The 23,366-nt window shown below is 39.2% G+C and overlaps 1 protein-coding gene across 5 annotated transcripts in view; it reads right to left on the reverse strand.

The window, feature by feature from the left end:
• Window positions 1–10,959: 10,959 nt before the first annotated feature.
• Window positions 10,960–23,366, reverse strand: part of LOC131941729 (uncharacterized) — a 70,833-nt gene continuing 58,426 nt past the window's right edge. For 3 of the 5 annotated variants that reach the window (XM_059301192.1, XM_059301194.1, XM_059301195.1), the window contains one exon: window positions 10,960–15,516. In XM_059301192.1, the coding sequence (XP_059157175.1) occupies window positions 11,503–14,739 (3,237 nt within the window). In that variant the 5' untranslated portion in view covers window positions 14,740–15,516 and the 3' untranslated portion in view covers window positions 10,960–11,502. Of the gene's footprint in view, window positions 15,517–16,802; window positions 16,896–21,775; window positions 21,854–23,366 lie in introns of those variants that run through there. The other 2 variants (XM_059301196.1, XM_059301197.1) reach the window with 2 other exon arrangements.

A 23,366-nucleotide genomic window follows, 5' to 3' on the forward strand; every position in this document is an offset into this window, starting at 1 on the left:
TCAATCTAAATATAATGGCTGAAAATGTGTCTAGCTCAGTCTTTAACTAAAATATATATACACGTGCTTGCAGAGGCGTAGCGAGGGGGGGGGGGGGGGGCGGGGGGATATGTCCCCGGGCGCCGACCTTAGGGGGGGCGCCAAATTGAAAGTTTGAGGGGGGTGCAAACCAAAAGTTCGAGGGGGGGGGGTGCAAATCGAAAGTTTGAGGGGGGTGGGGTGCAAATCGAAAGTTTGTCCCCGGGCGCCGGGAAGGGTCACTACGCCTCTGCGTGCTTGTATGTTAATATGGGACGGGGTGGTCGGACGGTACAGCACATGAATGCTAAACTAGACTCGAGGCCTAATGACCTTCCTGAGTCCACTCAGCTCTGATGAGTACCTGACTCACGTTGGGGAATACTGAAATGACCGGGCATAGTTCTAACTGAGCGCACTGTTTTCTTCACGCGCCAAAGTCAAACTAACAGATAAGCTCTACTTCCTCTGTCTATGCACCGCCTATTTAGAAAAGGTTAACAATTGCTGTTTTTTTTTGTTTTTTTTTTGTAAATTGATTGATATTTAACATAAAAAACGCTTGCCCCTACCGGGATTATGACTTGCTATATAGAGTAAACATCCTGCCTAAGAGATTAGCCGACATATGAGATAAAAAACTGCTAATGGATATATATGGTTTATTAAAAAGCAGTTAAAAGTGCTTCACGGAGATATCAGGTTTAACTCTCGTAGGCGACGATTCAATGGGCCTCGCAGTTTTTGCGTCGTGTAGGTATGTTTTTTTTCAGGGGCTGTACGTTGTGAACTTTGGATTGTATACACGATTTTTTGTGACTTATCTTTGTTGGAAATGTTGCGATATTTTGATACATAATGGTCATTTTATTTTAAATTTCATGATGTATCGTAGATTTTATGTTTTGGTAGTTTAAACAGTCATGAGAACCTTCTTGTAAACAATCATGCAAACAATCAAGTAAATATTTGCGCGAACAATCATTAACTATACTAAGAGAAGGATTGTGAACAATAAGGCAATCACATACACAAAAGCTTAACAATCGTACCCGCAAAATAAAAAGAATGTAAAACATCTTTGTTATAACAAACTTTTACACATCTTTGTTATAACAAACTTTTACACATGCACTAAAAGACGATAACATAACGGCGTGGCCAAGTGTTAGAGCGCTAGAATGCTAACCCAAAAGTGTTGATTTCGAATCCGGGTTTGTTCAGTATGTCCTTGAATTCACCCAGCTCTGATGGGTACTTAATTCACGAAAATAAAAGCGGCTGGGTTTAGAGTCGATCACAGTATCACTTTAATGAAACAGGTAAACTCTGCTTCACTTGGCCGTCAGAATCGAAAAAAGGAGCTTTATTGTTACTTTAAAAAGACGAAAATAAAATGACGTATTATCTTAAAACATAATAATGCATAAAAATTTAGATTAAATGAAAAATAAACCGAGAGTGATCTCCCCTAAACTTTCTCGAATATTCTAATATAACACTACGTGGGATGTCAACTCGGAATATAGACATGATTTTTGTTTACTTAAACTTTTAATAAACCGGGAGTGATCTCCCCTAAACTTTCTCGAATATTCTTATATAAAACAACAGGGGATGGGAACTCGGGCTATAGACATGAATTTTTATCCATTTTAAATACTTAAAGTTTAAAAAATAGAATAAAATCTCGTAGACAAAAGAATTGCACACCAAGTGTACGCCAAATAAAAAAGTGCAAAATCGTGCGCAATATTATTAGTACTTTAAAAATTTACATTAGTTTTTTGAGAAATCGGAAGTAGCGTAAATTACTACTTCCGTTCAAAATTTAACAGAAGGTAGAGAATTAGATCTTTTACTTATTTGTGAAATTTCGTTTATCTATCTGAATTAGTACTCAAGTTATGGGCTTTTGAAAAATTCAAAGTAGGAAAAGTACCATTTCCGGTTATCGGAAATCGCTCAAAAGTTGATACGGATCTACGGTTTTGATAAAATACTCAAATATGAAATTTCATCAACCTAGCTGTAACGGTACTCAAGTAATCGTGTTTATACACGGACACAGAGACAGACAGACAGAAAAACAGACATACGGACAAGATTGCAAAATTATGTTTTTCCGTATCAGTGAGGTGTGAAACGTCGAGATTTGTAAAAATCTCGATTTTTTTTTTTGCACGATTAAAAGACTTTCTCTATACTTCGTATATACGAGAAAGTAAAAAGGCGTGGGACGATAATGCATTATGGGTAAGGGTATTCAATAGCCAATGCATTTTTAAAATATCCACTTTTAGCAGTATTTTAGTTACTATATATATATGTATATATATATATATATATATATATATATATATATATATATATATATATATATATATATATATATATATATATATATATATATATATATATATATATATATATATATATATATATATATATATATATTACTCAATAGGTGGTGTAACTTTGGAAAATTGTCTTAAGTCCGTTTTGAGCTTTACCTACCGATTTCATAAACTTTTAATATACAATTATATACGACCCAATAGTATGAAACTGCTAACATAACTAGGGCGGAGAGATACGCTCCTGTTAAGCCGAACTCATTATATTTGCAACAAATTGTAAAAGCACTTAACTGCGCTTAATTCTTTAAAGATGAAATAAATCTATCCAACATTATAAAGTGGTTTTATTTATTCATGGAATGTTCTAGATTTATAAAACACATCCTGGAACGTACACTGGCATTGGATGTTGCCTGTTAATCTTATAATCTTTACAAATTCAAGTTCGACTGAACCGCGAGAAAAGTAGGAAGCGGGTGGGGTGGGGTGGGGGAGGGAGCGCGGGGACGGGGACACATGGCTTGTCTAAAACTATAACGATAGTCATCATATTATTTGAATAATTCATAATTAGTGCTACATTTTATCCTCATTTTGCACTTTTTAGATGAAGTTTAAAAAATATAAATTAAAAGAAGGACAAAGACGCATAAAGGGAATGTGTGAATGCAATAAGATTAAAGACCTAAATGACTGGCAAGCTGTCAAGTATCTTTATCCTACATCTGTCTAAAAATGTAGAGTAAAAATTATAGATTTATCATCTGAAGATTACAACAACAAAAAGTGGCAAAAACAAATTTAAATGTTTTTGAGAAGAAACAAGCACAAAAATAACATTGATATTCCTGTATAAAAAACATAAAATAAATTTAAAATTTGAATCTGATATTTATCTTGAATTTTTTACAAATTTGACAGACATATGAAGGTTTATCCGCATTACATGCGAGTGCAATAAAATGCGCATAAACTAGTGTTATATTGTCATAAACATAAGCCAATGTTAAATCTACGCAGGTTTGATTTCAGCTTGAGGGGTTTAAATATAAGGACGTGGGCGTTAGAACGACGTCAATTTTTTTTATTTTACAAAAGTCTAAAGAAACTATTGGACATACATCATCTCGGCTAAGAAAATCTAATAAACAAAATCAGAAAAGTTACTAAGGATTTTATCCACGACAAAAGGTGTTTTAAAATAAGAAAAATGTAAGGGAGTTTAGTTTGCTAAAAATAGATTATACTCTAGTCAGGCCAAAGAACTCTTCATTTGTGAAAAATTGAAAGGTTTCTCCAAATCATATTACGCGCAAACGTTGGCCAGTTAAAGATTAAAATAAAATAAAAATTTAAGTAAAAATTGTATTTTTTTTAACCGAATAAACTGTTGGAAAAGATACAAAAAATATAAACGTTGGATTTGACAATGGCGCAATTTTTTATGTAGCTTACAAAGAAAAACGCTTGTATCGTTCACATAATGGTTTTAAAAATGTACTTTACCACACTGTAAAAAAAATGTTTTTGTCTTGAAAAAGATATCAATTGCGGAATGCCTAGAGAACAACAGTGGATGTGTAAACATTCATCCGGATGGATTTCTAAGAAAACATCTTAGTTATCATTGATATGAAAGCGAGAAATCTTAGTTACAATGCTCGGTTATTTAACAGTAATATGAGAATATGGGGTCATCCATAAATGACGTCACACTCGTAGGGGGGAGGGGGGGTCCGTAATTTTGTGACGATGTGTGATGAGGGGGAGGGGGGGGGTTCAGGTGTTGCGACGTCACTTGTTTGCATTATAAAAAGCAATGTTAGAAAACGAATTTTAGACGTTATTTCGCATTTTAGATAACTGTTTTAATAAATTGTAATAGTTTAGACAAGATTTTAGAAAAATATCGATGTTTTAAGAAAATTCAACAGCAATTTTGAGGGGGGTTGTAGGTTGAGGTGTGACGTCATTTAGGGGGGGGGGTCTGGCTTTTTGTGACGACGTGTGACGGAGGGGAGGGGGGAGGTAAAAATCGTCCAAAAAAGCGTGACGTCATTTATGGATGACCCCTATCTAGAATTACGTAGCAGTATTTAAAAATACAAATACAAAAATTTCGACGTAGATAAAATTTTCATGCGGAATTTATTTTTAAATGTTAGGTCGTTGAACTGTAAAGATAAATACATCGAGTGAATGGAATATTTTATTCGCAGATGTTTTTTTTTATTTTTTTTCCTGTTGCATAAAATCTAAGAAAAAAAAATAACGTACTCGACTGAGTTTAATTTTTTTACGTGTAAAATGTTATGACATCGCGTGGTTAGCTTTTAAATTTTTTAAAGATGGCGTCGGAGCATTACGTTGGGGTCTTCAATAAATGACGTCACACTTTTTTGACGATTTTTACCTCCCCCCCCCCCGTCCTTCCGTCACACATCGTCACAAAAAGCCAGACCCCCCCCCTCTAAAATGACGTCACACCTCAGCAGAGGCGTAGCGACCCTTCCCGGCGCCCGGGGACAAACTTTCAATTTGGCGCCCCCATCGGGAGCAAATTTTTAATTTGCACCCCCCCCCCCATCAACTTTTTGATTTGCACCCCCCTCCCTCAATTTTTTGATTTGCACCCCCCCACCCCTCAAACTGCAAAAATGCAGCTAAAATGACATTTTAATTACTTTTTACAACCCATTTTGGCGCCCCTAAGGTCGGCGCCCGGGAACATGTGTCCCCCCCCTGCCCCCCATCGCTACGCCTCTGCACCTCAGCCTACAACCCTCTAAAAATTGCAGTTGAATTTTTCTTAAAACATCGATATTTTTCCAAAATCTTGTCTGAGGTCTGTCAACATAGAGTATTTCAATCAACTCCTAATACAATTTATTAAAACAGTTTTCCAAAACGCGAAATAACGGCTAAAACTCGTTTTCTTAAAATGCTTTTTTATAATGCAAAAGAGGGACGTCACACCATCTGAACCTCCCCCCTCATCACACACCGTCACAAAATTACGGAAACCCCCTCCCCTCCTACGAGTGTGACATCATTTATGGACGACCCCTTTATAGCGATATGGTGAATTGCCCTTTATATTTTTTAGTTGCATCTGTACCTAGAGATGCCGATGGTGAGCAGTGGAAAAACTAGGACGAATCCCCTCTTCTGAATAGGTTTTATTTCGACCCCTTCATACAATATCTACACATACACTTGCAGAATAAGGAGGGGGTGACCGCAATTTAATTGCAGTTTAGTTATTCAATTTATTCAATAACGCCCGAAGAGAGTCTACCGCCCCCATCTGAACGAAATTGAATTTCTATAGAAAATATATACTGTTAACAGTGTCCACCCCCGCCCCCCCCCCCCCCCCCCGGAAATTTTAGTCCCCCCCCCCCCCCCCACCAAAATGTTTAGTGCCCGAGATATTTTGTCCAGAGATATAATGTCATGGAATTTTTCCTCTATACTATGTATAAGAGAAAATAAAATGAAACAACAATAATGAATTCGCACGCCTCTCCTCCGAATGATTAAATAACTAACGAACATCAGACCACTCTTTCCAGTAAAAAACTTTATTTCTGTTGTTCAAATTTAACTTAAGTCTTGAATTCAGAATTTAAAATATTAAAAACTTGTTGCATACCATATTTTTAGATAATACTAAACTATCAAGAGTACTGTACATGATTGTTTTGTACACCTGCTTACAATATTAATCATTAGCTGATGAGGTTATCGGTATATGGTAACCTTTTTAATGATAAATTTACTAGGCTTATTTATGTGCAAATTGTGTGTGTTTTTAAGGGCGTGTGGGTGATTTAGAATATGGTAAGAGAAAGTAGGCATGAAATCAAAACTTGAGTCCAGCGAAAAAACAAAACGAAGTGCTGATGTAAGTTGATCATCACTAGTGCCAACACACCCTCGCCGTCTGAATTTCCTGGTTGGTCGACGTTGTACTACGCCGAACCCAGTTTGCCGAATAGAGTTGAAAAAAGTGTAATATATATATTGGAACTGATACAATTTTCAATCACATTTCTAGTATAACTAATAAAAAAAATGGTGATGGGTTTGTCTAGGTTGTTTTTGTCTGATATCATGTGTCGGTGGTTTATTTTGTCCCACTGATCTTTGTCTGGGGTTATTTGTCGTGTGATATTTTGACTTAAAGATATTTCGTTTAGGGTATTTTGTCTGGTATCATTTTGTCGTGAGCTAAATATTTTGTCCTGGTGATCTTTTGTATGGGGTTATTTGTCGTGAGATGTTTGGTCTTAAAGATCTATGTTATTAAATTCTGAGATCCTTCTTCGTGTAATTGTTGTTACCTATACTTATCGCCCTGTTTTTCCCTTCCCTACCCTACCCTTCTCTTTCTCATATCAACTCCCTTTCTTACTCTAGTATACGGTCAGTACAATTGAAACAAAGACCTACCATCTAGACTAGATGAACGGGTTCTTGTATATGGTCAGTACAATTGAAACAAAGACCTACCAGCTAGGTGAACGGGTTCTTGTATATGGTCAGTACAATTGAAACAAAGACCTAACATCTAGATGAACGGGTTCTTGTATATGGTCAGTACAATTGAAAAAAGACCTATCATATAGGTGAACGGGTTCTTGTATATGGTCAGTACAATTGAAACAAAGACCTACCATCTAAGTGAACGGGTTATTGTATATGGTCAGTACAATATTTAAACAAAGACCTACCATAGGTGAAAGGGGTCTTGGCTTTGATTAAGTCTCCACCACTAAATCACCATATTTAATAGGGCGTTTGAGTTGTACTAGTATGAAGCTGTATTTATGCGCTGTTAGATATTACTATTTTTGTTTTTAAAGCTGCCCATATTTAAAACAAAATTCTAATATGAGAGCATTTAATTACTCGATACTGAATTACTGACATACACACATCTACTATGTTAAAAAACAAAATAAGAAAACATTTTCAATTAAGACTTTACAGTTTATTATCAACTCATAAGAATACCATTGAATGAGTTTAATTACATTCATGTATGTTAATATGAAAAAAATTGGCAACATAATGAAATGGGTGAACAACAAATGGCATAAAGAAAGTAACAAGTTTTTAAAAAAACTTGTTGAAATGGTTCGCTGAAATTTTTTTTTACAATGGGCAGAGACAGTGCAGGGATGTACATCAAAATACTATGTTCAGACGAAGGCAGAACCAACAATTGTACGGGAGTTGTCTCCCATTTATTCTTTCACTGGGCTCAGTAATACAAGAAATATTCAACAGCAACAGTGGTGACATGGTGAGGGGTGGTGAGACAAGGTGAGACGAACAGGTGAGACTAACAGGTGAGCAGGCCAGTCCTTGACCACAAACATTGGTGTGACAAAATTTTATGATTTTATTTTCTTTAAAATAGTCTTTTTAGGAGGCTTCGAAACAAAAACAAAAAATAGCTTTTAAAATTGAACGAAAATTTTGTATTGTTTGTAAAGAAAACTACCATGTCAGCTAAATATATATTAAGGTTTTATATACATTTTCAGTTTGTGTTAAAAAATGTTCAATATGGCACCCCAAATAATCTTAAGAAAAAAAAAATAAAAGTAACTTTGTAGTTGTAGCTTTTTACAATTGAATGTTTGGTTCCATTTTAGAAAAAATAAAAGGATTCATATCTAGGCTGCCTTGTAATGCTTTTTGAAACAAATTAGCTAATACAATTTTTAAATGTAGACAGATGGTAGAAAAATGTACATTTATAGCAATGTTAAATGAATCCACGGAAAATACACCATCCCCCTATGTGGGTACCCTGTTGGTGTTGGTGCCACCACCACACCACGGCACCACAGTGGCTACAGCAACAAAAGGTAAGAGACAATGTACATATATGGCATCTAGAAATCACAGTAGAGTCAAACAGGTGTGGTATAACAAGGTGCCGGACACACAGCCTTTGCCCAGCGTCACACAGGTGTGGTGTAACACGGGGCCACAGGTGTGGTATAACAAGGTGCCTTTGCCCAACCCATGTGTAATGAGTACAAAGTGAGAACTATAACATAAAAATGTAAGCTTACAGCAAATGTCATTAACATCACTTCCATTAACAATTTTAAAAAGAAAAGCTAATTAGTGATCTGTGAACTAAAAACTCAATTCAACTGATAAAATTTAAAGAAATTAAAATACATTTTTCTTTAAATTGTTGACTACAATTTGGGTTATTAAAATTTAATAAAAAAAAAACTGATGATTGAATTTTCTTTCGGGTTTAAAATGCTAAAAATTATTTTAAAAATGAAACATGTTATTCTAGGAAAAAATTGTTTTGTTTTTGTTTTGTTACCTCCCTTGAACATTTTGTTTAGAAAATGTGAACAATTTTATATTGCACAAATTTAAATCACAATAAACGCACTTTGATAGAGCATACCAACAAAACAAATAAAACAAGAGTAACATAACGCATGATAAACCAACATATGACACACCAACAAATAACAGACCAACATATGACAGACCAACATTACATCTGCTTAAAGGCACAAGTGTTAAAAAAATATGCATTCACACCAAGTTCAAAATGTAGTAGTAAATTTAGAATTTTAAACCATATCTTTCAGGAAATATCTTTTCTTGATGAAAAACAATTTCTTTGATTTAAAGCTGGCTGTAAACTGGTTGAAATATGTGAACCGAGATTTAGCATGGAGAAAAGTATATCAGAAGCTAGAAGTAAGATAAAGACAAGCTGAAAACGTAACTAAAATTAAATGTAAATACCTGGTGTTATAGCTTACAACTGATATAGATATACATAGCTGTATTAGTTATAGTTTGTTACATGTGTTGAAACTATATTATATCATACAAAATATATATGTACGTGTTGTAGTGATCTATGATCCGCTATGCTGCTACTATATTTTATGAACTGTGTTGAATAATATTTGGCATATCTGTAGATATACAGTAGTACAAGGGTGGAGTGGTTAGGTAGTGGGTTCAAAACCCAGTTTTTGCCTCACAAAGTAAACAGCTTCCACAAAAAAATTTGTAAGACATAATAGAGCTATTTTATTTAGAACTACACAGTAAAATAAAATTTTAAAAATATATAAATTTAAAAAAAAAATACAACTTTGTAAATAAAAAAAAAATTGTTTTAACTATCACAATTTCCTCTAGTTTAGAAGAGTTAAACATGGCTGGTAACATAAACTTTTGTTTAAACATGAACAGTTTTTGTAAGATAGACAGCAAACAAACAGTAGAGGATATATCAACAAGTCTAACTGCATCAATCACCGACCTTCTATAACAAGCAATCCAGCAACAGTGCCTTATACAATCTCATTACAAGCAAAGGAAATATAAAACCTTTCAAGTATCATTCAGTCAAATAACAATGCTATTTAACAAGTGGATTTGTAGTAACAAAAAATGGTTAGCATAAAAATGTACATCCAATAACAAAGATCACCGGTTGAAAAACAACAGATCTACAAAAAAAAAACAGATGGTTTGAAATTAAAAGCATTAAAAAAATAAAGCTATTTGCTTTTGTCAAATTTCTGATCACTTTGTTTTTTCCACCAAAATTTAAAAGCAGTTAAAAAAAATGAAACAACTGTCTCATATTTTTTTTTTTTTACAAGTGTAAAGTAAAATTTATACTGAATGGAAGGTCAATCTACACATGGCTAAAGGTCCAATATTTTTGTTTACATTTTGATATTACCTTTATAACAGTGTATTTTAGATAGTATACAGTCATTAGTGTAGGTTTTTTTTATTTTTCTGATGTGTATCTTTAAATGAAAAGCAATCACCATTTCTTAAAAGTAAAAGTTATCTTAAAAAAAAGGAGGTGCATTAATAGAGTGTGAAATAAATGGATGAGAATAAGATCTATTATTATAATTCAGTGTACATATCATATTCATGGGGTGAGGAGGTTGATATGGGTGGACTAATGGGCTCTAAAAATATACCTTAGAAAGAACAAATAAAAAAATCCTTCATAACGAAATATACAGAAATTAAGTTTGAAGGAAGCTAATTAAAAATATAACACAGTTGTGGGCGTTGCCTGACTGAAGTTAAAATAACAATTTATCTGCCAATTAGCATCTGGCTACTTCAATATTTACTTAGTAACTTTCCAATATTTACTTAGTAACTTTCCAATATTTACCTAGTAATGTTCAAATATTTAATTAGTAACTTTCCAATATTTACTTAGTAACTTTCCAATATTTACTTAGAAACTTTCAAATATTTACTTAGTTACTTTCCAATATTTACTTAGTTACTTTCCAATATTTACTTAGTTACTTTCCAATATTTACTTAATTACTTTCCAATATTTATTTAGTAACTTTCGTAATACAAACCAACAAAATATCACTACAAACAAAAATGTCCTATAAAGCTCAAATTTAACACTATGAGTTGTTCTATACTGTAACTTACACCAATTTAATTAATTTGCAATGGTGAGGGAATAACTAATTTAATAGTTTTTTTCAGAACACAGCCTAGGCTGAGAATGATTTTAATTTCTTACAGCAACTGACAGCTGGGAATACATTTGTAAGAACTGCATGAGTCACAGCCTTGCTAGTGGGAGGGTAGTCAGTGGACAAATCAAATAGAAAACAAAAACCCAATTAATTAAAGAATAATAAAGCTAGCTGGATACCTTGACAGGCATCTGCTAAATAATTAGAGGCACTAATTACTTTATTTAAGGCTTATAAAAAGGTTAGGTAATTAACATTTTATCTTTTCATTTTAACACAAGATTTCTTTTAAACTACCGGTCTACATCAAATGAATCATAACATAGCAATACTGTGTTGACAAGTAAGAAAATGTGTTGTGGATTATCAGGAATGGGCCGTGCATGAACGAGATGAACGCTGTAAGCATTAAAAAATAAACAAGTAGCTAGTTATAACAGTTCAACAATATTCTTGATGCAAGTTGTGTGAAAGGTTGATATAGATGGCTGTACAAATCCTAGTCTTCAACAATGTGCGCGTTGGTTTTATTTAAAGTTAGTACTGAAAGTCTGGTACGAGCCAGGGTTTAGAGGAAACTCTCATCAAGATGTGTCCCTGGGGGTGCCAGAAGATGGGCCTGAGCCGCTGGTCACGTAGTGAGACCCACCCTGGTGGGATCGCTGGTGGAGGTGGTGCTTGGGCCCTGGGCTGTACATGTAACCCTGGGGCTCTTGGGGTCGGGTGTCTGATATAGTGTCATGATGGCCGTACGGGTCATCTTCAGACGTCTGGTGAGTCCTGGGATCTTGGAATGGTCCGGTTTCGCTCATCTTCCTCCCCGACATCCACTGGGTGGGGGAGAAGGTGGCGTAGTCGTCCAGGTCTTCGGATTCTTTACTGCTGGTGGAGGTGCGGGCCTGGTTGCTGGGGTCATCTGTCGACGGCAGTGATTCCACACTAGCCTGCATCAACCGCCTGTGGCCTTGACCCATCTCAAGGTCGAGACTTTCAATGCTAGATAAAGACGAGCATGGTCTGACCACTGAAATGTCCTGGGATTCAGAAGCCTCAGAGTTTTTCCTATCAGTCCCCTCGTCTGGCACAGAGAGGTAACGCCCACGCTTCGGGGCCCGCTTGGAGTGCGTACGCATATGTCTGGTGATCATATCTCTACGACAGGCAGCGTACGGACACTGTGGGCACCTATACGGCTTCTCCCCTGTATGGGTGCGCTTGTGCGTGTTGAGATGATCTGAGCGGCTAAACACTTGGTTACAATCCATGCACACGTAGGGCTTGAGCCCGGTGTGCAGGCGCATGTGACGTGTCAGCATGTCTGAGCGTGAGAAAGATCTCTCACAGACCTTACAGTAGTGGATCTTGTTGTTGTCAGCAGAGCGAATGGTTTCTGTGGGCAGGTGCTTGGCCATGTGCTTGGCTAGATTGTCATTGGATGGGAAAACCTGACTGCACACAGGGCACTGGTAGGCCACGTCTGAGTCGGAGAAGGATCTTTTGGGGAAGTTCTCCCACTTGACATGGGCCACTGACTTAGACCTGAGAGAGAATTGGATGGGGGAGGTGGGGTACAAGGCCCTAGGGGAGACAGCTAGTCTGTTGACCTCAGACATGGGGTTCAGTAGGGGGGTGGTGGTATGTGAGGGGTTGATGGATGGGAATGTGAAAAATCTGGGGGACATGGGGCTGGGGGAGATGATATCTGTATCAGAGTGAGCTCCTACGGCTTCGTATGTGTTGAAACTGAATATCCTACCTCCTTCTGGTACAGAACACAGTGGGGACTGAGACTGGGGGGAGAGAAGCCCGTGTGGAGAATAGTTTAACCTGTGAGAGGAACGGAAGAGGGGGGAGTAGTGAGACTTGGGGCCGGGGGAGCTTGTTGGTGTTTCTGACTCGGGGAGGGAGGCGGTTCTGTACATGGCGTGGAATGGTGAGGAGCCAACAGGCGCGCGGGATAGGTCCAGTGGTTGTTGTTGGTTCCTGGGCTTTGGTTTCTGGGCGGCTCTGACCGGCTCCATGAAGACGTCCCCTTCATCAGCGCTCAAGTCATGAGAGTCGCCCCGGCAACTCTCGTCAGCTAACGAGCGTCTGGGACTCTTGGGCATGGAGCTCTCCACCGCGTCCAGTTCATCCCCAACTGTCTCAAGCTTGAGGATGGGTTTAATGTCAACAGAACAGTCTGGGTGGACATACAACAAGGAGCCGTCAGACCCAGGCTCCGAGCCGGTCGATGGCTCTTCCTTCAGGCTGGAGACGTACCTTTGGTGTAGCCTGCGTTTAAACTTCGGAGGCTGCAGTTTTTCATCTTCCCCACCATGCCCACGCTCAGCATCATGCACTCCTTCACAGTCCTCATCCCCCATAACAACCTGCTGCCTGTGAAGGCTTCTCCTACCCGACGGCGATGCTATATGTCTCAAGGGAGAAGTTTTCCGACTCCCTGGGGAGTGTGTACGTCCAGGCTCAACCGTCCCTGAAAACGGACTTTGTTCTCTGCTGCTGCCACTGTCTTCAACAACACTGGAACTGGTCTCTGAGTCCACCAGGGTATCGTCTACATCAGTGTCTCCACTAAGAAACCTTTCCCTAGATACAACATTGGCACTGCTTGCGCTAACAGCAGGTCGCGCCACATTGGAATTGTCCCCTGCATTAGAAGAGTCACCACTGCTCCCAGAGGAAACATGGCGCCACCTCTGGGTATCAGATTTCATCCCAGAAACTGACACATTCAACCCGGCTGCCTCCAGTGTTGGCACAAAAGATGATTTCCCTGGCATCTGGTTGACGTCAGGGAACACAAACAGCTGTCTGTGTTTGTGTCCACTTATGGGACTCAGAGATGGGGACCTTTCTTGACCAGGGACCTGCAGCACCATTGACGTGGACGTCCGCGGTGAGGTATTCCCTGAAGAAGTGGTCAACGGACTGTCCAAGTTCTGACTGTCACTGACTGTCGCCTGGGACAGTTTTTGAACAATCTGCACAGTGGGTGACAAGTTATCTGGCGTGTGGGAGAGCCACGGCGCCGTCATCCCACTATCTGTTAGCTCGCTCATCTGGATCTCTGGCAAGTTGGGCATGCCAGATTTCTGAGAAATAAATCCTTGACCCTGGGATCCAGAAGCCTCTGGTAAAGTTAGGTAACAAGTGTAGGACCCCGAGGTAAGTTCAGAATCACCTCCGCTAGACCTGGAAGGTCTTTGATACTCAGAGGACTGTGTAACATGGTAATGTTCCGCCTGATGAGAATGTTCCATCATCTGCTCTTGGTGTCTCCCAGCCTGTGTGGTGTGCCAGGTACTCTGCTGGCACCTGTAGGACTGGGAGAACTCTGGGTAAGGTTCAGACTTTTTAGGGTAACTCATACTGGCGGCGGGTTGACCAGCAAACTCTGAGAACTGAGTGTAGCGAGTTCCTTGAGGATCCGATGCAGATTCTCCGCCGGAGAAATGCCGCGGACGCACGGTCATAGACGCCTGAGGTGAGCCATGGAACTCTTGGCTGGAACCAGCCTGGCGCTGATGAAACTGTGGGTAGTGGACTCCCTGTAGTGTGTTTGGATGCTTGAAGACCGCCTCGGTAGACAAGACAGTTTTACCCTCACAGTACTCTTCTCTTGGATCTGCTGTATGCATCGGGGGGACAGAGGTGTGAGCCAGCTGCTGCCTTTCTTCCCTTTCTCCGGCGGGCAGGCCAGTGTTGTTCTCCTTGTTATCTGTGGTTGGGTAGCCAGGGGTGGATACAAACATGGCCGGCCGATGGACTACATGGTGCTGCGGGCTTTCATCTGGCTGCTCTCTAGGAGAATGGGTCATGCTAGTCAGAGTATAGGCTAGTCAGAGTATAGGCTAGTCAGTCTATCCAGACTTTTACCTCTTGATAGGCAATGAGAATTTTACCTCACAAATATTCACAATCCTTTTTTGGCACAGTGCGAATAATACTGAAATGCTTCTTCTTGTGAAGTGAATTATACTTTAAATTATAAAACAAATGAAACTCCACACTCATTCCTTTTCACATAACTGGATTATCCTCATGATTCATCCAGCTACTGGATTGTTTGAGGTTATGAAAATAACTGGTCTATTGGTAAACCCTTCAGGTGCAAGAAAATCAATCCTGTTTCAAATTTCATTATCAGATACTTCAACTTTTGAGACAATTCTGGGGAACTAAACCCTATGTAATAGGCAAACACCACACCACTATAATCTTGGGATGATTTTTTTTTGTTGCTTTTTTAGTTGTTTTTTTTTGGGTTTTATCAAAGCTGACAGAGAACGTGAAAAAAAGTAAGTGCCATCAAATTTTTTTCTTTCTCTTATTGATCCAGTTTGTGAGCTCAACACGCAGCAGGCTGGAACTGGACCATGGTGCCAGGTGTTCTCAGGTCCACTTTCCTCCACCAGAGGCCGGTCTAGAAGTGCCTGACGTGTTCACGTAGACGGGCAGGGTGCATGGTGACTGGAGTTAAACTCTCTTATCTCAGCTGCTGTAGCCAGCTCTAAAATTCCCATGTCTAAATTCTCCAGTCGAGAAAGTGTTGCGGTCCAAAATGAAATTGAAACTTGCTTTGCATTGTCCAAACTCTGAAAAAAAAAGGATAGTGGTGATTATTTTAATTAATTTAGGCTTAAATATATTAATTTTAATTTATTGTATTATTTAGGTTATACTAATAAGACATTTTTAAAATACAAGGACATAAAGAATAATTGATCAGGTAGATTGCTTTAATTCTATTCAAGTAGCTGCATATCTGGTTGTAGGGACCCACATTAATAGGGGCCCATTTGTCAAATTATACAGGTCTGTGGGTGCTCCATAAAAAAGATGGGGGCAGGGGAGATTAAAAGGGATGGGGTAGCAAGATAATCACATACATGTGCTTCTGCGCAGTAGCAACAAAAAAATGTGTTTTTTTTCCCTAGACGAGGTCTACTACAGAGGGAGTGTCATGTTTTGTCTAGCAACTCCCCGAATGTCTGGAAAACACTGACCCAATTTGAGTGCAACGCGCGGCTCATAAACCCTACCAGTCCTTTGATCTACATCAAAGGGCTGCTGTAGTGTCCTGTAGCAGTGACTATCGTGTACATTACAATGTAAAAACACAACCATCGAAAATGTATTGTGAATAACTGATAACAATTGAGCCGAATCAATTTGTACGGGCTATATTCAGTCAATTAATCTAACGCGGCATACCAAAGAGAGCACCATCTTGCTAGCCCATCCCGGTGAAATTACCCAACGCTAGCATAAACACCCACATAGCTGATACTAAACCCTTCATTAGCAATTTACATTTCTAAACGTGTCACAATTGTTCACGTAGAGTTGTCTTTTTTTTAATTAATTATAATTGCAGGCGTCATTAATCGCAGGGTATTTTATATGCGGAGTGACAAAGAACAGATGCGTGAAAATGGTGACATTCTCGGGTAAGTACTATCTACCTACCTACACCAAAGGGGCCGATGAAATAAAGCCGCAGTGTGTTTGGGAGACAAACTGAAATCCTAAACGCGTTCGTACTTTCTGGTTCTAGAATATCTAACCGCAGGCCGCGAACTGTTTGTGGTTTATATGGGTATATCCGTTTTAATAAAAAAATAAGTTCTACATGCCCATGAGCATTGAAAAATATGTTATTATTAAAACGACAGACATTTGCTTTTTTTCTCATTAGAAATGGAATTGCGTAATCAGTGTAAGAATTTGAAATACTATTTCTCATTTCAAAATTTAGAAATACAATACATATTGCATTTTTCTGTGAAAAAGGAGAGGAAAAAAAAGAAGACATTTTGCAATAGGTTGAGTGAAGAGCATCACATATATTATCTACATTTATACATAGGGTTACATTTACATTGATCTTATTCTTTATGAAATTATCAATATAAGCTCATGGATGTTTAACGACTTGCTACTTCGATCAGTTGTTTGTGGACGTAAAACGTAAATCATTGGACCGTACAAAGACACACTTGGTGTTTACGGACTTAGTGAGTAGCTTGGATCTCTGAAATTACGGAGACGGGTTACAGTATATTAGACATTATTAGGCATTAACCCACCCTCACCCTCTTACACACACCCCGCCCTCACTTCCCACAACTATCCGCTCAGCTATCTTCTCTACATACGTATCCCACTCTTCTCTCTACCTCCCCCCCACTCCCTACAATCTCACCCTACACATCCCCCAAGTAAATCACGATCAAGCTCAAATATTGATGACAGGCAAAGAAACTGGTGGGGGAATCAATTGATTTATTACAGACAAGTATTGATGACAAAGAAAGTTGACCTATTATATAGTAGAGGGCAGTCTGAGCATGAAGACAACTATAGACTGTAAGCTTGGTGGGTTCTAGGGCCGATGTTAGTAAAGCTGTCATCATTAGATACATGGAATTAATGATGAAATTAGCCACTAGAATAGACAAGCAAGATGATGTTTAAAGCGGGAACGTGCATAAAAGTAGCTACTGATGTCTAACGGGTAACTTGGGGCTATCACAACAGGTAGCTTTGTGACACCACACGCATAACGTTTAAGGTCACACACGTATATGGGTGACGTCACGGCACACAGCTTGGTGACGTCATATTTAACTTTGTGACACCACACGCATAACGTTTAAGTCCATACGAACCACGGTGTGTCATCACCTAGGTAGCTGGGTGACACCGCAATAATACCTCAGCACTGCCATGCAACTATCTCAGATAACTCACCTTAACATCCATTCATCTGGACAACACCACACCTTCAACGAGAAGCCACAATAAAATCCCCACAGAAACCCCCATGTTTAGTTACACCAGCCACGCGAAATAAAGTTTGACACGAACCAACTCACACAAGCCTCCCACGGCCAACACGCTAACGTCTAATAAAACCACTTGATATTTTTTCCTGTTCCCCTCCCCCTCCCTCCTCACGCAAGTGCACACTTGACTGCACCGGTGAGGACATGCGCACGAAAGTTGCAGTCGTCGCGCTGTAGTGCTCAGCCCAAACCTAGCATGTGCCGGCGGTGTGAGAGGTTGTTTCATAGCCCACACGGCCGTCAATGTGAGGGTCTAACACGACCGTCAATGTGAGGGTCTAACACTAACACGACCGTCAATGTGAGGGTCTAACACGACCGTCAATGTGAGGGTCTAACACTAACACGACCGTCAATGTGAGGGTCTAACACGACCGTCAATGTGAGGGTCTAACACGACCGTCAATGTGAGGGTTTAACACGACCGTCAATGTGAGGGTTTAACACGACCGTCAATGTGAGGGTTTAACACGACCGTCAATGTGAGGGTCTAACACGACCGTCAATGTGAGGGTCTAACACTAACACGACCGTCAATGTGAGGGTCTAACACGACTGTCAATGTGAGGGTCTAACACTAACACGACCGTCCATGAGAGGGTCTAACACGACCGTCAATGTGAGGGTCTAACACTAACACGACCGTCAATGTGAGGGTCTAACACGACCGTCAATGTGAGGGTTTAACACGACCGTCAATGTGAGGGTTTAACACGACTGTCAATGTGAGGGTCTAACACGACTGTCAATGTGAGGGCCTAACACAACCGTCAATGTAAGGGTCTAACACGACCGTCAATGTGAGGGTCTAACACGACCGTCAATGTGAGGGCCTAACACGACCGTCAATGTGAGGGCCTAACACGACCGTCAATGTGAGGGTCTAACACGACCGTCAATGTGAGGGTCTAACACGACCGTCAATGTGAGGGTCTAACACGACCGTCAATAAGCTAACACGACCGTCAATGTGAGGATCTAACACGATTGTCTATGAGAGGGTCTAACATTAACACGACCGTTAATATGAGGGTCTAACACTAACACGACCGTCAATGTGAGGGTCTAACACGACCGTCAATGTGAGGGTCTAACACGACCGTCAATGTGAGGGTTTAACACGACCGTCAATGTGAGGGTTTAACACGACCGTCAATGTGAGGGTTTAACACGACCGTCAATGTGAGGGTCTAACACGACCGTCAATGTGAGGGTCTAACACTAACACGACCGTCAATGTGAGGGTCTAACACGACTGTCAATGTGAGGGTCTAACACTAACACGACCGTCCATGAGAGGGTCTAACACGACCGTCAATGTGAGGGTCTAACACTAACACGACCGTCAATGTGAGGGTCTAACACGACCGTCAATGTGAGGGTTTAACACGACCGTCAATGTGAGGGTTTAACACGACTGTCAATGTGAGGGTCTAACACGACCGTCAATGTGAGGGCCTAACACGACCGTCAATGTGAGGGCCTAACACGACCGTCAATGTGAGGGTCTAACACGACCGTCAATGTGAGGGTCTAACACGACCGTCAATGTGGGGGTCTAACACTAACACGACCGTCAATGCGAGGGTCTAACACGACCGTCAATGCGAGGGTTTAACACGACCGTCAATGTGGGGGTCTAACACGACCGTCAATGTGAGGGTCTAACACGACCGTCAATGTGAGGGTCTAACACGAACACGACCGTCAATGAGAGGGTCTAATACAGATGGGCTCGAGTTGATGCAGTATACACTGGCTTGTTTAATGGTTTGACAAATAGGGGTCTGTAAGTGCTGATTGATACAGTACTTGTATACACTCTAGCTTGTGTAACAGTTACACCAATAGGGATCTCTGAATATTAATTAATGCAGTACTTAAACATACACAAACGATACAGTACTTTGCCAAGAGAGGTAACTCACAGCAAAGTGAAGCAGTACTTAAAGATAGTTATGCAATTTTGTGCCAACAGCGCTCTCCTGGTGCTAATTGGTGCAGTATTTGAAGGTACACATAGTTACAAAACGTTAGCTAGCCGTTCCCCTTAGACTCAACTTCAGATTATTGACACACACTTCCTTATGTTTTAGTGCCGTACTTACATATCAAGTTGAAAGAAAACCTTAAGACACAAATCGTTGTACACATCTGTAACATACATAAGCATACAGGGTTGTATAATGGTTTCTACATTTTTTTTATATTTTTACAGATAACCAACTTGATCGATACGACAGCATATCGATATAATAATTTTATCAATACCAGGTAATACATCATGATGTAGATACGTCGAGATATCAATAAGCAAAAAAAAAAAAACCAAATAATACTAGAATCTACATAGGATAGCAGTATATAAAATTTACAAAGTAACGATACGATAATAGAGTACTATATCGATAGAGCATACTATCGATACTATAAAAAGCACTGTGTAAGTATCGCTAATTTTGATGAATATAACACGTATACAAATAATCCAATTCTTAATGAGACAAAGATAAAAAATTTAGAAAAAAAAAAGTTGTTGTTATGACAAATTAGACAGCGATTGATGATGCAATCGGGTCAAAGGTTGAAATGTTGCATCAATAATATACAACAGCTAAATATTTGCCATTCCAGACTTCCACGGTATGACACATTACATGGGTCTATGGACATTAAGCCAGGACAATTTTTGTTTTAATAAGTCGCAACCAAAAGTATTTAACTGTAAGAATTTATTTAAAAACAAATTGATTTGGTAGGGAAATGTCTGATGTACTTAAGAAGAAAAAACATATTTTTAGTTGTATCACTTATAATACTTTTTTTCTACATGTTTTACATTCTACGCTGCCATTTTCATAGACGCCCCTTTAATACAATTCTCAAGCAAAGAAACAAATAATATCTAAAACATTCGCCTTTACTATACCTTAGCGGAGCTTACATAGAGGTAATAGTCTCTTGCCAGAGAATATCTTACATACACAAATTACTAATCCATCTTTCTGTGAGGTACCAACACCATCTCGACATTTAGGTGAATACCACCAGGCCTGGCAGGTCACACCAAAACAACACCACCAGCAGGTGTGGTACCATTGTTTATAAGACTTGTCCACATGACACTGTCACAACAACAACAACACGTGAACCTAAACAGTGAGGACAGCAACGTGACAAGTATGTCTACATAACGTGTGCTGGGGTTGGCCTCTTTACTCGCTCAACATGTTAAATGGATATCTATCTATCTATCTATCTATCTATCTATCTATCTATCTATCTATCTATCTATCTATCTATCTATCTATCTATCTATCTATCTATCTATCTATCTATCTATCTATCTATCTATCTATCTATCTATCTATCTATCTATCTATCTATCTATCTATCTATCTATCTATCTATCTAATAACTCTCTCTTTCTCATGTATATATATATATATATATATATATATATATATATATATATATATATATATATATATATATATATATATATATATATATATATATATATATATCATTATGTACATATCATCACAGTGACTCAGTCATGAATTTAAAATAATGAACCTGATATATCCGCATAACACGATGTTTACTTTGATAATAGGACGCTGTTTAAAACACCCAGCCCACCTTTCACACCCCCCCCCCCCTCTCGTAACCCAATACGATGTAACCAAATCGAGCAAGCCCACCAACAGCTATATGTTTATTATTTATGTGTTTCAATGTTCGCCACGAGCTAAACAATACCCAACACTTACGGCAACTTAAATGTGAGCGGGGTCAATGAACAACTGACAAATGTCAGGAGCCGGGGCATCAGAGGTGTCTGCCTTAATAAGCCGTCAGTAACTGAACACCCCGTCTAGTCGGCATGTATTCTAATGCCACACTCCCCTCGCTAGACTTAGTCAACAATGCTTCGGCTAAAAACATACTTAAGGTAACTGTCGAACTATCTGAACAAAGACAAAGAGAAACAAAAACTGACCTGAAGAGGCGAGTTACAAATTCCACTGACCCTTAGAACACCACGTGTATGAAAACGTACACGAAATTTTAACAAAATCAACAGCTGTTGTTTACACCCCCTCCCCCAAGTCCCTATACCCCCCCTCCACCCTAAGAAGTATACAGGCCATTAGTGTCAGTAGATGTGTATTGGAGTGAGTAGTCCGGGTCACGTGGTTAGAAATGACGTCACACCAACGCGGTACAACTACCCACATCACAGATCGATTTCTGCGTCACTCAACAACATGTGTGTATGTATCGATATCAGGTGGAGCACCCACTACTATTACGATACCGCATCAGTTAACATGTGTATGTATCGATATCAGGTGGAGCACCCACTACTATTACGATACCGCATCAGTTAACATGTGTATGTATCGATATCAGGTGGAGCACCCACTATTATTACGATACCGCATCAGTTAACATGTGTATGTATCGATATCAGGTGGAGCACCCACTACTATTACGATACCGCATCAGTTAACATGTGTATGTATCGATATCAGGTGGAGCACCCACTATTATTACGATACCGCATCAGTTAACATGTGTATGTATCGATATCAGGTGGAGCACCCACTATTATTACGATACTGCATCAGTTAACATGTGTATGTATCGATATCAGGTGGAGTTCCCACTATTATTACGATACCGCATCAGTTAACATGTGTATGTATCGATATCAGGTGGAGCACCCACTACTATTACGATACCGCATCAGTTAACATGTGTATGTATCGATATCAGGTAGAGCACCCACTACTATTACGATACCGCATCAGTTAACATGTGTATGTATCGATATCAGGTGGAGTTCCCACTACTATTACGATACCGCATCAGTTAACATGTGTATGTATCGATATCAGCTGCGTTGACACTGCCATTACGATACCGCATCAGTTTACATAATATGTGTGTATCGATATCAGGTGCGGTTAAAAGTGCCATACGTTACTGCATTAGTTTACGTATGTGTGTGTGCATCAGGTGCGGTTAACGCTCATTACGATATAGATTCTGTTTACGTATGTGTGTATCGATATCAGGTGCGGCTAACACTGCCATTACAATACTGCATCAGTTAACGTGTGTTTATGCAAGTATCAGCTGCGGTTAACACTCATTACGATATAGATTCAGTTAACATGTCTGTATCGATATCAGCTGCGGCTAATGCTGTCATTACGATACTGCATAAGTTAATCGTGTGTGTGTCTCTTTGTGTGTGTGTGTGTGTGTGCGTGCGTGCGTGCGTGTGTCAGGTGCGGTTAAAACTGTCATTAACACTCAACAAAACCACAACCCAATTAAACTGAAACTAAATACCCAAACTCGACCAAAGTTGCATGAGATCAAGTCTTACAGTTTCTATATTTATATTTAGCGCCCTACATGATTGTCTGCTAAATGTTACATTAAATACCAAAGAGGGAAAGAGACTTGACAATGAAGGTAACTAAATCGGAACGTGGCTTAAAGTCCACTGGCTGCAAGCACTCTGGGTGTCGTTAAATTTAATTAATAAATAATTAACATATAGAACAACATCTTACATT

Source organism: Physella acuta, unplaced genomic scaffold (genome assembly GCF_028476545.2).
Source record: "Physella acuta isolate Inbredline_101_S28 unplaced genomic scaffold, ASM2847654v3 ptg000371l, whole genome shotgun sequence".
In the NCBI taxonomy this organism is placed as follows: domain Eukaryota; kingdom Metazoa; phylum Mollusca; class Gastropoda; family Physidae; genus Physella; species Physella acuta.